Below are 16,976 nucleotides of genomic sequence, written 5' to 3'. Positions count from 1 at the left end.
ATCTTCAGTGTTCAATTTCCAGGATATCGAAAAACGTTGGCAATTGTCATCCACACCTCTGATTATCATGGTTGGCTACGTACGGTGCGAAAGAAATTCAATGCACATAAGTACATACTGTATGCGGCTTGAGCAAGCAGAGCCCATTGCAATCATGCTGACCGCTACGCTTGCACGATTAATTAAATTTTTGTGTCGCCAGTGCCATGCAATGAGAATACACCATTCTGAACTCTCATAAAGTAGTGCATTGTTAGAAAACAGTGCGTGGAAGTGGATACAACAGAGCTACCTCTAAGATCCCTTCAGTGACCTTTGAAACCAGCACTCGGGGGCAACACTTTCCCGCCAACCCTCCGCTCGTTTTACGTGTTTTATGCACGGCAGTCAAACCAAATTTGTTTTTAATTTCAGAGCCGGACTTTATCCAATTTAAGTGCAAAACCAAATGTATTACTCTCGTGTTTATTTTTGTACAGTCCATTTGGTGGCCGGGCTGAGACCATCAACCCATCTTCTTGGTTCTTGCGGTAAAGTCACGTAGAAGGGAAATAATAAAATAATACAAATAAAACATAATAAAATAATTCTCACGACGTTTCGGCCACAACGCAAGCAGCCGTCCTCAGGTGAAGAACAGGTCTGTCAGAAAGATGCTGTCTTGCGTTGTGGCTGAAACGTCATGAGAATTGTATTCTATTATGTTTTATTTTTATTATTTTATTATTTCCCTTTTGCGTGACTTTACCGAAAGAACCAAGAAGATGAATCCCTGCAGTCACGAAAGCTTTAAATCGAAACCATCAACCCACTTAAAACGAGAGATATCCGTCTAGTCACAGGCGGCTTGTCAAGATTCAAACCCAGGCCCTCAGTGGTGCCAGCTCAGCGCTCTGACTTCTGAGCCACCCCAGGGATGTATTTGAAAAGTAAGTGGCAGATAAACCCAGAGATGCCTGCTGCTGCTGCTGCAATCGCCACGGTAGGCGAGTGCGGGTGGACGCTGTCGCAAAGCGCGTGGATGCCGAGTGGCTCTTACCTGTGGGTGTCTTGGCGGCCCACACGTCTTCCGTGGAGCTGCTGCCACCCGTCTGGCCCGGCGTCTCCCCTGCACGCGAGATGTGGGGAAGTGGGGGGGGGGGGCGGGGGGGCAAGACAAAATGTCCCACGTTGTCCGGGTGGGCTTTTAGGGTTGCTGTGTCCAAGAATGATGTGGCTTTTTTTTCTACCGTTTTTGATTTTTTTACACCTTACTGTGTGTTGTTGTGGTTGTTGTTCAATATTCTTAGTTTTTTTCGGTAAAGTCACGTAGGTAAAAAAATTAAATTAATAAAAGTAAAATAAAAATAAAATTAAATCGAATCTCTCTCACTTGATACAGCTATCGTGCTGTGATGGTTCCACCTGAAGACGGAAGCTTGTGTTGCCTCCGAAACGTCGTGATTTTTATTTTATTTTACTTTTATTAATTATAATTTTTTACCTACGTGACTTTACCGAAAAAAACTAAGAATATGAATCCTTGCAGTCACGAAAGCTTCAAATCTAGTTGTTGTTCAATAGCCACGTTATTCCAATGTGTGCTATGGGCATCGTGTTGTGATAGGAAGCGTTCATTCAGAGCTCTTGTGGAGCAGTGGCAACGGCAAGTGTCAGTGGACGGGCCCGTGGAAGATTCTTACAGAACTACTTCCAAATTCCCTTCAAAGTGAGCTTTGTTCTCGAGTCAAATTAAAATAGCAAAATATATGAGGAGGCACACATTGTCTCCTCCGCATATCTGTCTTTACACTAAAAAGATGAGTTAGCTTGCCTTGAACCAATGCTGCCAGAAGGCTTTGTAGCTTGTGCAATATTATGTTTTATATCATTCATTTGGAGAGGCATTGTCTGCTTATTTACTTTTCCTATTATCTATACAGTTGGAGCACATTCCACTGTGGACTGATACAGAGAAAGCAATGTTTTTGTATGACCGTAAAACATACACCTTTGAATTGCATCTTTTTTATTATAAAAATAAATCGTTGCAGTTATTGGTGACGGGACTGAGCCCATCAATTTTTACTCCACTCGAGAACCCAATTTTACTACACAGCAATGCTGACCTCCGAGTAAACTAACCACCTCAATATGATTTTGTTTATTTGGCCTGTGCTGTGTCAAATATTAAATTTAAACTTGTGATCGCTGAAATTCGCACTTGGTAACTTTATGGTAGAATGGATATAAATATGCGCGTAAAGTTTGGCAATATCTTTTTGGTCAAATGCAAAGAGACCCACAATGTATTCCTAGGGTGGCCCTAGCTTTCTCAAGGAATATGCCAGTAATAATGTCATTATTACTTGCATATTAACTCGGCCATCCTTTGGCACAGCTGACATTGGCAGGGAAACCAATTTATGAAAATATGATGAGCCTACCAATACACTTTGGAATTAATATACTTTCATCGAGGCATGTGGAATTTCGTCAACTAGGTGCATCAAAAGTCTTAAAAAATCGTCGGGTGCAGACAAACTACGACGCATGAAAGAAAGAAACAAACAAAAGCGACTGCAATGTTTGGGGTGAAAATAAATGAGCAAGACAGCAGTCATGGTCAACACATTCACTGCACAAGAACACATTCCTGCGGAAGGAGCTGGTAGGAACGTTGGGTTGCTCGGTCAATGGCCAGGGTCAACGGCGGCGTGGTGTATTCCGCAAATATGGCCGACTGTGAGGGCGGGCACAAGCCGGCGTGAGTAGGTTAAACGTTGAGTTTTATAAGGGCACCACGGGGTGACCAGCCCCTCTCCACCCAGCCCCACCCCTCCCTTTTTTGGATGCACGACGGTCGGACGGACACAATAATCCCCTGTGGGCTAGTGGAACCAGGTGGTTCCTACCAGTAAAATAATTGTTGGACGGACGCAACAGGGAAGCACAGCAGGGGACATATATAAATGCATATACATATTTATACATATATATAAAACAAACCGTTTTAAAATCCCTTCAATCATCCAGCACATTCGTATATAATTGTTCAGTATCAAATGTCGTTATTGAAAGGTTTACCATCGAACACTCTGTCACTTGCCTGCTTACCCGTTGCTCTGTAGCAAATGAACGCATGCAAGCATGTGACATTGTTTTTATCTCATCTATCTTGTCTCATCTATCCACTGCTGGATGAAGACCTTCCCACGAGCCCCCCCCCCCCACCATCAGTCTGTCGGGGGGGGGGGGAGGTTGTCTGGTCAGACTTTGTGGGAGGCTGCTGAACTGTGGAGGAGTGATATCACTTGCCACCGATGTAAACCGCGGTCGCACATCGAGCACAGGCTTTGCCCTGTTCGTAGCAGACGGCGCTAACAGCGATGCCACGACATCCCCCACGACATGCATTTGGTGAAATCGGTCGCATAGCCTGTTTGCGAACAAAAATCCTCACTTTTCCATGGGAAGCAGGCCCATCGTAACCCCTACCAAAAATCCCAAGGAAACCCTCAACGTTACACCGTAAGGTCAAGTAACTGTGCGACGGGGACAGACGTGACACTTGCAGCCACGCGACTGATTGCACCCTGACCCTATTTGCCGACAGTTTCTTGCCACGTGGAATTTGTCCCATCTTTACAGACGGACCTCTTGCCTACGTAGCTCCGCTGGTGCTTTGCATGCAAATGATTCTCTCGTGAACTCCAACCCCCCAGTGGCCGGTGATGTCTTAGAAGCATTTTAAGCAGTCAATGAGAAGACGTCGAGAACCAATTATAATCATGCTTGGCAGTGCGATAGTTTGTGTTGGATCATCGGTGTGAATTTCCCAGTTACCTCATGCTGTCATGGGGGCTGAGTGTTCGCCCAACCCCCTGCTGATGGGTCAGCCCCCAATTCTAAATCCTTATAGTCAAGTCAAACAATGTTTTTGGTACGATATATGTCCTGTAGTTTGTGTCCTGTTTCACCTAAAGAGTTTAAGAGATGAATGCACTTGGTTGTCGAAATACCACATGCCTACAGGAAAGACCAGTATATTATTAGGAAGCCACTGGAGTTATGCACTTATAAATCTCGATTGAAAACTAATTTCTTTATAACTGCTTTTTGTGTTTAGTTTGTTGTCCTTCCACCACAGTTTTGTTAAGCGCGGTTGGCTACGTACAGGTACGAAAGAAGTTCAACATACATACAGTGGTGGTAGTTTCTTAAAAGTTAGCACCAATGGAAAATGTGCTGATTTGGGATCCTTCATTTAACGCAGTGGGGTTTTCAACCTTTTGTTGGCTACTGCTGCACCCTCCTTGTTGAATTTAGTTTCAACCGAGTGACCCACCTTGCATGACCCAACATGGTTCTGAGAAATGAATGTATGAATAATGAACATCAACATTTTAACCCAATTGTCCATTTTGTGATGTATCCTAACTCGCGCGTAACAGCGAGCGAATACAAAAAATTCAACGGACGCTCTGTGACGTAATTTGTTCGCGCTCGCTGGCTACTCGTATTGTTTAGGATCAACGATTTAATAAAGGTCTTTTATATCGTTCTAGGTGACCATACAGATTAAAATGTTATCATAGCTATTTTATATATCGGCAGATTCGTACATGATTATTCACCAATGACTCTCATATTTAAATCAATTGAACAGATTTATAAATCACCTCGCCATACCGACCCCCTTCGACATTGCCACGTATTTATCAGAGGGGGTCCCGCGTAACCCCCCCCCCCCCCCCCCACAGTCGCAAACGGGTTTTGATTCCTTACCCGTACCCGGCCGCACCAGGGTCGCAAACGGGTACCCGTACCCATACCCTACCCGATACCCGGCTACCCGTACCCGGCCGGGTATGGGGTAGGGTACGGGTACCCGATTGCGACCTCTGGGATGAAGCCATGTTGCAGGCGTGGGTGGGTTGATTCTAGGAACTTGAATTGTGAGAAGAGACAAGACGTTGGGAAATGAGTGACAAACAGTTACTCACCAGTGACTCACGGCCTACCCGTACCCGGCCGCACCAGGGTCGCAAACGGGTACCCGTACCCGGTCGGGTACGGGTAACCGGGTATCGGGTAGGGTACGGGTATCGGGTACCCGATTGCGACCTCTGGTTGGAGGGGGCTGCACTCAGCGCTAAAAATGCGTTTAAATTAACGAGGGGTGCCCGCAGCCTTTCCTCGCATACCCAGGGGGGGGGGGGGGGGGAGGACGCCCGAGCTGAATGCGCACGATAGTTCATCGCATTGTCGTCCAGTTGCTTGAGCGTTTTACATTGTTTTAAAATTTGTTGCACGATGACCGTGTCGTGCCACCCCTCCCCCCCGCTATAATCAAGGTCACGCTGCCAGGGCTGGTTGCAAATGTGTAACGGACGTTGTATGGTGAATGTTCGAGTGCCCAAATGATTATATTATTATTATCATCATCATCATCATCGGTGTCACAGCCCAAATAGCCACGACTTCATTAAAAGGAGTTAATGACGTTAGTCCTTGCATAAATACCCCTTGGGAAAAGCAAAGATTGAATCTCAGCGGGTTCTCGTGTGATTTAATATAGGAAATTGAATTAAATATTAATGGGGGGGGGGGGAGATGTACACAACAAAATTAATAACCCACCAATTAAAGCAGCCTCCTGCTGAGGCCCACTAATTGGGATCAGACAAGGGGAGTCCGTTCCCATCATCTGCAGCTGCAGTCACGTGGGACTCCTGTGGCTTGGAAGTAAGTAACCCCTGAGTAACAACTCTGGGTCCAGCACAAGGCAGGCTGTGCTGACGCCACACCAACGTGTGGCTTTTGGCGGTGTGCTTTGTACGGTCCTGCGATGTGTTTTCGGGTCGTGCCGCGTGCTGTTCGGGACGGCAAGTCTGACGCTTCGCTCCAACCTGCTGAAAGAATATCGATGGGGAATCTCACTTTTCCCGAAGCAGCTCCCAGCCCGGGGTGCGAAACATCAGACATCGCCTGCTTCCGACTCGAAACCACAGCGGAGAGCCGCTGTTGGTGCCGTACTTGCTGAGGCATTTTATGTCAGTGTTTTTTTCTCACTGCTGGTTTTCTAAAAAAAAACTTTAGACAATTCCACAGGCTCAGTACCTTCCACATAAATCAGTGTAAATTCCAAATTAGTGGGAATATGACCGTGCACTTCTGATAATAAGGATTAATTGAAGACCTCGGTGACTGTGGGTGGAGTAAATTTTGCACATTAACGACCGACTGCAACCACGAACAAATGAACTGTTCGCAATTACAACTGAAAAAGTAATTAACGTACGGCATTTGTAACGCAAACAAAACAGCGATGGCCACGCGCAATTCGTTTACAGTTTGCGACTACGCTGCCACTTTAGTGGTTGACTGTTAGGGGGTTTCTCTAATTGAAACAAAACTGTTATTATAAAAACACATTCCTGCAGAGGGAGCTGGTAGGAACGTTGGGTTGCTCGGTCAATGGCCAGGGTCAACGGCGGCGTGGTGTATTCTGCAAATATGGCCGACTGTGAGGGCGGGCACAAGCCGGCGTGAGTAGGTTAACTGGCACACACACACTGGGTCAGACCACAGGAGTGCCTTCAGGCCTAACGGGCCAAACAAAAATGCTCTCACGATGTTCATGTTACGTGTTTTTTTTTTTTACGAAAGAAGGCGCAAGCATTTGGACGTCAACATTTCTGTATTATTATTCTAAGCTCCTCTGGAGATAGTTTGGCTTCGTTTGCTTGTGCATTATATTGAGAATCGTGGTTCTTCTCTCATCCAACTGTGGCCAACAATGTGTCCACACCTTACATATCGGGGTGACGAAGGTGACCCTAAAGATGAACACCCTTGAAGCACCACGAGCACAATTACGCAGGAGGTCACGAACCCTACCACATCCCATTATGAAGTGAAGCGCAGTATCGCAGTGTTCAATCGGCTGCAACATCATTCACGGTCCCCTCTTCACCCACCGCAGTACATCCAATTCTACCGTGTGGCTCTTCGCGGCTCGTGCTGCTCATGTGCTCACGGGTTGCATTCCGCGCGTCGCCCTACACGACGCCCGAAGTTTCGCTCCACGCGCCGAGGGAAGCCACGCGGCAACAACCCGAACACGTAGAAGCCCACCGTGGCTCATTCCCTACGGTTGCCCACCTTGCGACTCGGCCTCCGCGGGCTCAGCCTGGAGCGCCTGAGTCTCCGGAGCTGGAGGAGGTGGGGGTAGGGGCAAGGACAGCGGCTGGCACAGAAAGTAGGAGTGGCCGGCTGCTGTGGCACCCGCCACTGAGCCTTGCTGCTGTTGCTGCTGCTGCGGCTGCTGTTGTTGCTGCGGCTGCGATTGCTGCTGTTGTTGCTGTCGCCGAGCATGCTGAGAAACGCGCAGGGTGCAGTAAGAGTAGGCCCGGGGGGCGGCCGTGGAGGGAGTTGCTGCCTGACCAGGCCCGAGGCCAGGGGACAGGCAGGAGACTTGGTTTCGATGGTGGGGAAAGTGCGAATGGGTTCAGGCAATGTGGGGGGACAGGGGGGAGATACACGGAAATGTGGGGGGACAGGGGGGAGATACACGGAAATGTGGGGGTAGGTGCCACGGGCAACGAGCACAATGAGGGGGGTCATTGAGTGACGAACGTTGGGGGGATGGTGGCGGTGGGACGCCGCACGCGGTGGTGGTGGGTGGTGACACGAATGAAAAAAGGAGAGGAGAGAGAAGGAAAATATTAGTAGAATAAGTGCACAGGTCGTAATATATGAAAAGTGCAGAACAGAAGCAAGTGTTAGTGTAAAGTTGATGTTATTGATAGGAGGTACAAGCACATGTTAGTGTACAAGCGCGTGTTGCACAAGTGGCGGGTGGTATGAGTGCACAGCTCAAGCATTGCCCCAGAGTTTCCCACGAGGCCAGGTGCGGTTTGCCCTCTGTGAAGCTGCAGAAACTGCGACGGGCTCCGCATGTGTACTCGGTGAGCTCTGGGGGAGACGTGCGGGTGCGGTAGTGCTTGGGTTAAAGGCTGCGCCTGTTGCTGCTGCGTGGATCTGATTAGCCAAGAGCGTTGTGGTTCAGTGTAAAAATTAAGTAATGTGACCTTTATGTTCTTTGGGTCTTTCGGTAAAGTCACGTAGAACAAAAAAAATCACAAAAAACTACGACGTTTCGATCGCAACACAAGCAATCGTCACACCCTCCTTTTTTCCTCCTGATGACGATCGCTCGTGTTGCGATCGAAACGTCGTCGTTTTTTGTTAAATTGTTCTACGTGACTTTACCGAAAGATCCAAAGAATATGAATTCCTGCAGTCACGAAAGCTTTAAGTCAAGATTTAACGTGACCTTCCTTTCTTTTAATGAGTTCAGGACAACCCGAGTGGACATTGCGAGGGGACAACAACGAGCCGTGTGATTGTAGTCTGCCCATTTGCAGAGGCAATAGCCGATGATTAAACTTGCACCGGGTCGTTTGAACATCGTTCAAGGTCAGGTTGACATCGCGGCCAAACAGTTGTAGATGCCGACGACGAGACCTCGCTGGTCAAGGCCTGTGCTGTACAGATCACCACAACTCGTTGCAGAGTCACAAAGGTGACCGACCTGCCCGTGATCTGCTCTGAGAGTAACGGTCAAAATCCAACCGCCTACAGGCTAGCCCTCGGTCACCCGACCTCTGTGGGTGCCTAGCCGCCCAGCCACCTCGGTCACCTGCCCTCGTCCAACACGCACAGGCACCCCGACCCATCGCCGCGTTCTCTTTCTGATGTAGCCTCAGCACTGCTTCACGGACACATTCCATTGGGAACTTCAAAGTCCCTTTACTCCATCCTGTCACGAGATTCCATAACATCACCGCACGTGCACCTCTCCTTAAAGGCCAAAGCTTCTCTGCTATTTCCTTTGTTCAAACAATCTTTCGAGAATTAAAACCCACCTGCTGTGGATAGCTTACACACACACCGCAGCCTCTGCACGGTCTGCAATAATAGACTTCCCCAAGACGTCAATCCCCATTTTAAAGCGGCGCGTTCGTAATCATCTTCTGGAATACGGCTCCCCACGGTATCGTATTATAAAAGTACTCGTCAAAATGCACTCCAGAGTTTGGCGTGCGTCTTACTTTCCAGAGCGTCTTCTAATCCAGAGAATGCGGTAGCCACCCCCGCGTCTGTCCATGAGCCCAGATCAGCTATTGTTAACTTGTCGGTATCACCCGAGGTGGAATCACTTTATCGGGAATAGTGGTGTAGCGGTTTAGCGCACTGCGCTACGAACCCGGTGACCCCAGTTCAATTCCCGCTCACGGCTAAAACCAGTGACGGTTATGTGAACCGGTCCTGGGCCTCCCCTAGGTCGACTAAGCCTCAAATGAGTATCTAGTGCGGTGTATAAACATCGCCACTGGGGAGACAAAGGCGGCCAGGCATGGTGCTGGCGACCCTCGTCCTCGTGCGCCATTCTGGCCTTCATTGTTGCTACTCGCTAACAGCACTTGTCCCAACAGTTTGTTAAGGCTATACGGGGGATCTTTGTCTTGTTTGGAATCACTTTACCGGTTCCCATTTCAAAGTGTGGCCGATAACAGTGAATTATGTTATAATCCCTGAAATTTGTGGGTTATCCAACAATTTACTCATGTTGGCCATATAAATAGATCAATATGCACTCGACTTAGGTGATGCCAATGGACCAATTGCGCATGGGCAGCAACCACCACAAGCTCCCCAGTGAAAGCTTGACTGCACCACTGAAAATTCGAAGTTGAAGTGCTTGGTTACCGCAGCTGGACTGCTGCGTCGGAGGCGTTGCCTTGTGCCTCATTCATTTTTAAGAGGCTTCGGGCTTTTTTTATACATACGATAACGTACTCAAGTAAAACTTTAACAGCAATTTAATTATACAAATGTGTTTTTGCATGTTATCGTTCAACTGCTGAGACGCTAAATGGAAGCCACACGACGTCGATCCTGAGTGCACGGGCATTACTCAGAAGCGTTTGACGACTTGCAGCTCGATGACTCTGCACTGAGAAGACCCCGTGATGATGCATGCATGACGTAGAGTGTAACCGTTACGCACACATCGACACAGCAGACCTCGATGTAAAATACATCCACACGCCTGCTCGCTCACACGACTGCTGGAGGAAAGGGCTTCTATGAGAGGGAGCTTGACATATCCTCTCCATGGTGTATTTGGAAGCAGTGGGATATAGATCATGATACATTTAAATATATATCGTGCCCGATACAATGGGGCATCTCACAGTGCTTTACATTACATCTCGACTCCAAAGGGCACCCCCAGTGACAGCTCTCCCTGTGAGAATCGCCAGAAGTTATAGCGTCAAGGAGTACACAGAAGTAGAGTAAATTTTACATTTTACAGCCTGACATTAATTCAAGTGAATAAAAAATAAAACGAAACACTTTCATCACTGACACACCATTGAATGAAAAATTTAAACAAAATAGATGACATCTTAGACAAGGGTAGGAGACTGCACGTATCCATTCTATCTCTCTCCGCCATCTCTATTTCTGTGCTATGAAGACGTGCCATCGCCCGAAACGTCGCCTATTATAGTATATACATATATTTCTTAACGCCACAGTGTTATTGACAGGTGCTTTGAGTCTTTTAATTTTGCTAATTGCGTCTGTGCAACCACCGCCAACGCAGGAGCATCAGCAGCGGTGGCGGCGGCGACGTCACCAAAATAATTTGGTTCTAAAGGAATGAAAATAGTTCCAAACTAAAAAAAAAGACTCGTCACTATCAACAATGGGTTAACTGATTACACTATGTAACACAATTTTTGTTCCTGGGTAGTAAGTGTTATTTCGTAATTGCTTATTCCTACAAAGTATAGAAAAATGGCTATTACTCCCCACAACCTTTGCTTTTGTGACCAGGACAATGGTATTTTGAAATTGACCTAATTTCAATGAGAAAACGGGCGAATTTGTGTCTTTTCGTTGACGTAAAGTCAGAAAAAAACAACATATGAATAAAAAATAACATGTATTTATACTAAAGTAATACAAAAATTACTACAAAAGATTCAGACACCAAGGCGCACTACCACAGACGGGACTGGCCACAGCGGACCAAGTTCTCTGTGGGGAGGAACAACGTCAAGTGGGAGCCACTGGTGGACCCCCGGAAGGTGCTGATACACCTCTGCACATCAAATTGGGCCTTACGAAACAATTTGTCAGAGTTGTAGATAAGGAGTCGGCAGCCTTCAAGTACCTTCAAAACTTCTTCCCTAAGCTGTCTGAGGCTAAGGTCACAGCCGGTGTCTTTGTCGGACCACAGATAAAGAAGATACTGGAGTGCAATGAATTCCCCAAGAAGCTCACTAGTAAGGAGAAAGCGGCTTGGAACAGCTTTGTCGCAGTGGTTCGTGGCTTCCTGGGCAATCACGAGGTCGAAAACTACGTGGAGCAGGTTGAGACTGGTGAAGAACTACGGAACAATGGGCTGTAGGATGTTCCTCAAAGTCCATATCCTTGATGCTCATCTTGATAAATTAAAGGGGAACATGGGAGCGTACTCGGAGGAGCAAGGCGAGCGCTTCCACCAGGATATACTGGACTTTGAACGCCGCTACCAAGGACAGTATAACGAGAACATGATGGGAGACTACATTTGGGGGCTGATTCGTGAAAGTGATTTACAGAATAATCGTAAATCTTGAAAAACTACTCACTTCGAAATGTTTTGTAGTCATTTTTGTATTACTTTAGTATAAATACATGTTAATTTTGATTCATGTTGTTTTTTTCTGACTTGATGTCAACGAAAAGACCCAAATTCACCAGTTTTGTCATTGAAAATCGGTAAATTTCAAAATATCACTGTCCTGGTCACAAAAGCAAAGTTTTTGGGGAATAATAGCCATTTCCTGTACTTTTGAGACATAAGCAATTAGGAAATAAGACTTACTACCCAGGAACAAAAAATAAAAAAAATGGTTACACAGTGTTTATTTATACTTCAAAGCAGCCACAAAAGCGAGGTGACATCGTGGAGCACGGCGACATCTGGGACACAGCCAACAAGTCCGTAACCCCTCCACGTGCCCCAACCCTTGTTAACGCAATCAACTCACCCAGCCCCCCTCTGCCACGTAAAGCTGCAGACGGGCTATCACATTTACCTTCAAGCTGCGGGGTTGCGCGATAAATAAAATCGCACGATGGCGTCGCAAGGAATGACCTCAAACGTTCGTCCGTCCATCGCCGCTCATCATATTAAGTAAATGTTTGGTTCGAGTAAGCGCACACCTTGACCACGCCCCCCCCCCCCCGCTGGCCTTTGTGCCACTCGATTGCGACAACGTCATCGCCCTACGTATCGCCCCCCCCCCCACAGTGCCGTGGGTTATAATGCAATTACCTCAACTGTTACTTCATTAACTCAGCAGCTAATTAAGTGATGAGTTAATTCATCTCATTATGTGTTTATTTTCACTTGCACACCGCATTTCCACGGCGACGGAATAAAGACAGCGGCGGGCTAAGACTCGCCGAATCACTGAAGTAGTTTAGACATATATATGTTTTCCAAATAAGTTAGTGTTCCACGTATTATTAATTGACAAAACTAATTTAATTTCAAAATTGTAAGACGGTGCACAGTATTCTTTTTTGTCAAGAGAGAGAACGAATCAGAGGTGCTAGGGACCACAGACAAGCAATAAAGCAGCCAAGCGGTGATCTGGTGCGAACAATTTCAAAACCTCTGTGGTCCTCTAGATATTAATGTGTCATCGGCCACTCAATGAGCGTTTACTATGTGGGAGGAACCCGGAGCACCCAGAGAAAACTCACGCACGCAAGAGGAAAACACTCGATCCCCATACAGATGGAACAAGTAAGAGTCCACATTTTTGCTGCGCCACCTTCTCGACGCCCACGAGGAAGGGAGTTCCACAACATTTGTGCGGTGATCCACGAACCCTCGCTGCCTCCACAGTGCTGGATTACAGGCGTGCATAGCCACGACCACCCGACTAAGATACTCCACTGAGAAACACTTCACGAACGAGTGGAGTACTTCTCACAATTCACATTTTCCACGAACTACAATATTTGATACCTTTTATAGCCGTAAAATAGTATTTTACTCAAAAAGAAATGCAAGTGATTCCCTGCTCAAATAATCCCTGTGGCGATGCTCATTCCCTGGTGGAAAATCTGCATTCCTATGGCAGGGGCTGAGTCTATCCATACAACAACCACTTGTGACTTCCTCACAAAGTGGTACTCGATTTTATCAATCCAGGAGAGTGGAATGATGGGTCGAGTTATCAACCCCCCCAACTCAGGATTTGAAGTCGCAGCCTTCCGAATGTGAGTAGCTCACCCTAACGCTGAGTCACCCTGCGTACAGTAGTACTGTACATGCATTTTAATGATTAAGTTTGGATATTTGCTTCCATGTGCTCATTAATCACCCGTATGCCACGGACTGCCTTGTGGCTGTACCCGCCGAGGGGCATGCTACAAATCACCTCGCTGCGGTTGATGAATTGTCATGATTGGGAGTCGAGGTTCCATTCAAGAATCGATTCTCATTTGCACCATTTCTCATCTTGTTCACGCTCTTTGCCTGAGTGTAACATCGGCATACCGAGTGCGTCCTGATTTGCATTGCAGCAATAGCAACTGTCTCACTATTACACGTGTTTTAAACGCGTCGTCGGTACTGCCGTGTTGAAAATGAGAAAGAATACAAACGAGATGTTAGAAATTAGACGAAAAGAAACTTGATTCTTAAAATAGGAACTCAAATTGTAAAAAAAGTAATATTCGCTTAGACTGCAATGGACCAAGCGTGGTACAGTTTAAGTCAATATGGTGATTATAACGACTCTAAATATTTTTAAAATACTTAAGGGCAAGCCAGCCGACTTCAATCAATATCTATCTCTGTACTCTGCAGAAGCTTTTTCAACTGTCGGTTCTTAAATGGATGGAGTGGACCTTTTAATATTGGCGCAGTCCTCATTGACAACAACAAAGTTTCCAAATGTCACTTTGCCACCTGGATTGTTTTTGCGCTGAGTTAACAGTTTCTTAATTCCCCGAGCCATTTTTTATAGACAACTTTAATGGCATATAACCAAAAAATTCATTAAAATGTAAAACGTTTTTTTTTTACATTTTGTCCTCGGTGTTTGCCCTTGTCCAAGGACGCTTTAAAAGTGCAGGTTTCAGTTCAGGCAAAATACAAACCAGGGCACAATCCCCGTGGCCTCTCGCCTCTACGACCTCTGCTCGTCACGGAGCCACTGCCACACCATGAGCAGCCGTGAATTTCGACGACGTGTTAATTCAGCTGACACCTTCCCAATCACTGCACCAGATGCATTTCCCACAGTACGGTGCACGCGCGAAGCCGGTTTTCTCAATCCACCGCTCGATTAAGGCCCTCCCCATGCCGTGCAACGACATTTGACCATACGTAACCACGCTGGTCAGTGCGGTTTGGCGAAGGCGGGGGAGCGTGTACATTTGTGTGAGCATAGAAGTACTGTGCAACAATGGATTATTCTACACCGCCCTCCACCGCCTACAACGTAACCTCACGCAGCCTACAATGTCTGTTATGCACGATGGTTGGTTACCCAAGCATCGTAAGCATCCGATATTATGAACGGAGTAATGGGTAGAAAGCTCCACAGCAGCCCGCAAATCTTTTGGCACGCATCTTCCTCGGCTTTGTCTCAAAGGTGCACTTGATCTGTGGCTTGGGGAATGGCAGGTTTTTTTAATACCAATATCTGGCAAGAAAAACATCCAAATGGTCGCATTTTTTGTTGTTTACGAATTTGACAATTTTTTTGTATATTGTACGTGTGTTGAACTTCTTTCGCGCCTTATGCAGCCAACCTTGCTCATCATTTTGGCCACGACAATGGCCTGTTTGCCAAACCTTCAATCAGGTCCGTAGTGAGTGTTGTAACGTCTATATTTTACAGTCTTCCACGCTATTTTAGGCCTCTTCAAATTTAGAAAACTGAGAGATGGGGAACAAAAAATAAGTTTGACGAAAAAAGTTTTCAGTGTCCATCTCAGTTGAGAAACTATTCCGACTTACTAATTTTTCAAATTTTCTTTCTGTGGATTTCGCACCTGATGACGATTGCTTGTGTTGCAGTCGAAACGTCGTGAGAATTTTTATTGTTTTATATTTATATTATTTTATTGTTTCCCTTCTACGTGACTTTACCGAAATAACCAATAATATGAATCCCTGCAGGCACGAAAGCTTCAAATCAAACTTACTTTTCAGTTGAAAAACTATTCCCACTCAGTACAAGGGGGGTTCGCCACCACCATATTATTGCATCGTCAGACCGCTGAGCCCAAATCACTCACCTTTGTTTCTGCCGGGTTAGTGTTAGTAAATCTGATGCTCACCAAGGCTCTGTAACTGCTCTTTGGTGTTTAGTGGGCTATCCGTCACGTGTTTATGAGAATCACTGGCGTTAAAGTGTCTCTGACAGCAGCGGCTGTCAGGGACACTTGTAAAATTAATTATGCACGCCCTGCGATGAGGCCCTCAATGAAAAGTTCGTAGCCGCGGCGACGCGTGTCACTTTGATGGCCGTAGGTGTGTGTGCGCGTGTGAAGAACACACGGAGGGGGGGGGGGGGGGAGTGTGCTGATACTGCACTACAATCTAAAAGTTCAATTTCTACCCGTGAACGGAGCTTGGGCTTCCCCTAGGTCCACTCAGCCTAAAATGAGCAAACGGTTCAGTGCCTCCAATATCAGCACCACTGGGGAGACAAAGGCGGCTGGGCATGCACGGTGCAGGTCACACAATCCCTCTCGTGGTGTGATGACCTTGAGAGTTTGTTCCAAGGTCAAGCAGAAGAGGCGATCACAGGCGATGAAGCAATGACACCTCACTCGCCATTGCTTCCTTCTGCTAACCCTCGCGGTGCTTGACCTTCGACGTCTGCTCTAAAAGGGTCTCCTACCATCTGGCATTAGCTACGGAAGAGGATGGAAAAAATTACAATCAAGCAAGGGCAGTGGCACGCTGGGTAGCCGTCGCGCTACCAAAATGCAAAGGTGAGTCTCCTTGAGACTGAACGCCAGCACGGACTTTGGCAGAGGAGGAAACGACTTCCCAGTAGTTGCGCTTGCCACCAATCGCAACCATCTGTCATCAACGCTACAACATTTGACCCAACAGTCCTATCGGTTAAACACGGAGAACGGTCATCCTCGTGCGCACGCGATGTCTGCGTAAAGGATTGTTTTGTTTGGGTGTTTAACTTCAACGCATCTGTACGTCGACGTACAGCGTTGGCTTTTTTTTTTACCGACGGAATCTGAGAGCAATGGCGCTTGTCGCTATTTGGTCACAATGGGTGGAGAATCGAGGAGGAGGAGGACGAGATTCTTCACGTTTCCCGATTTTCTCGTCAGACATTTTAATTGCCTCATTAAAAGACTCAGGAAAACAACAATAGCAACAATACATTAACATGGAGTTTACTACATCCGTTAGATTGACACGTGAGAATGTACGTTGAAAACAGACTGAAAAGGGATTCTTATTTTGTTAAAACACTGAGCAGGACAACAACATTGTGAGTATAGTACTCCAAGTCTGCAGTGGTTTGCGAATATAAACATTATACATAACATAATTAAAAGGCTATTAATACGACTGGAGCCTAAAATATACCAATCTGTAAATATCTGGTCATAAACTTAAATATTGTATCATAATAAGATAGCTTGTTACAAGGCCGTAGCCATGGAGTCAACATAGGGGGGGGACCAAATCTTCCAGGGGGTCTGGGCGTCCCACCCCCAGAAAAAAACAATCAAAATTTGAAAAAAAATTCCTGCCATTTCCTGCCTAAATTATAAAACAATTCACTAACACATAGGATGGACTTTTAATGATTTTTTTTACAATAATGTCTAATAGTGTATTGTATTACGTTGCTCTGTTTTTTTAATTT

General features: G+C 46.3%; 1 protein-coding gene across 1 annotated transcript in view; it reads right to left on the bottom strand.

The window, feature by feature from the left end:
* The window catches only part of LOC144730364 (caskin-1-like), a 413,671-nt gene that overhangs the window by 25,556 nt on the left and 371,139 nt on the right, over positions 1 to 16,976 (bottom strand). The window contains exon 11 of the mRNA XM_078611135.1: positions 1,040 to 1,108. Coding sequence (XP_078467261.1) covers positions 1,040 to 1,108 — 69 coding nt within the window. The remainder of the gene's footprint in view (positions 1 to 1,039; positions 1,109 to 16,976) is intronic.

This window comes from Lampetra planeri, chromosome 35 (assembly GCF_965212315.1).
Source record: "Lampetra planeri chromosome 35, kcLamPlan1.2.h2, whole genome shotgun sequence".
Taxonomy (NCBI): domain Eukaryota; kingdom Metazoa; phylum Chordata; class Hyperoartia; order Petromyzontiformes; family Petromyzontidae; genus Lampetra; species Lampetra planeri.
This window is presented reverse-complemented; position numbering and strand designations above follow the sequence as displayed.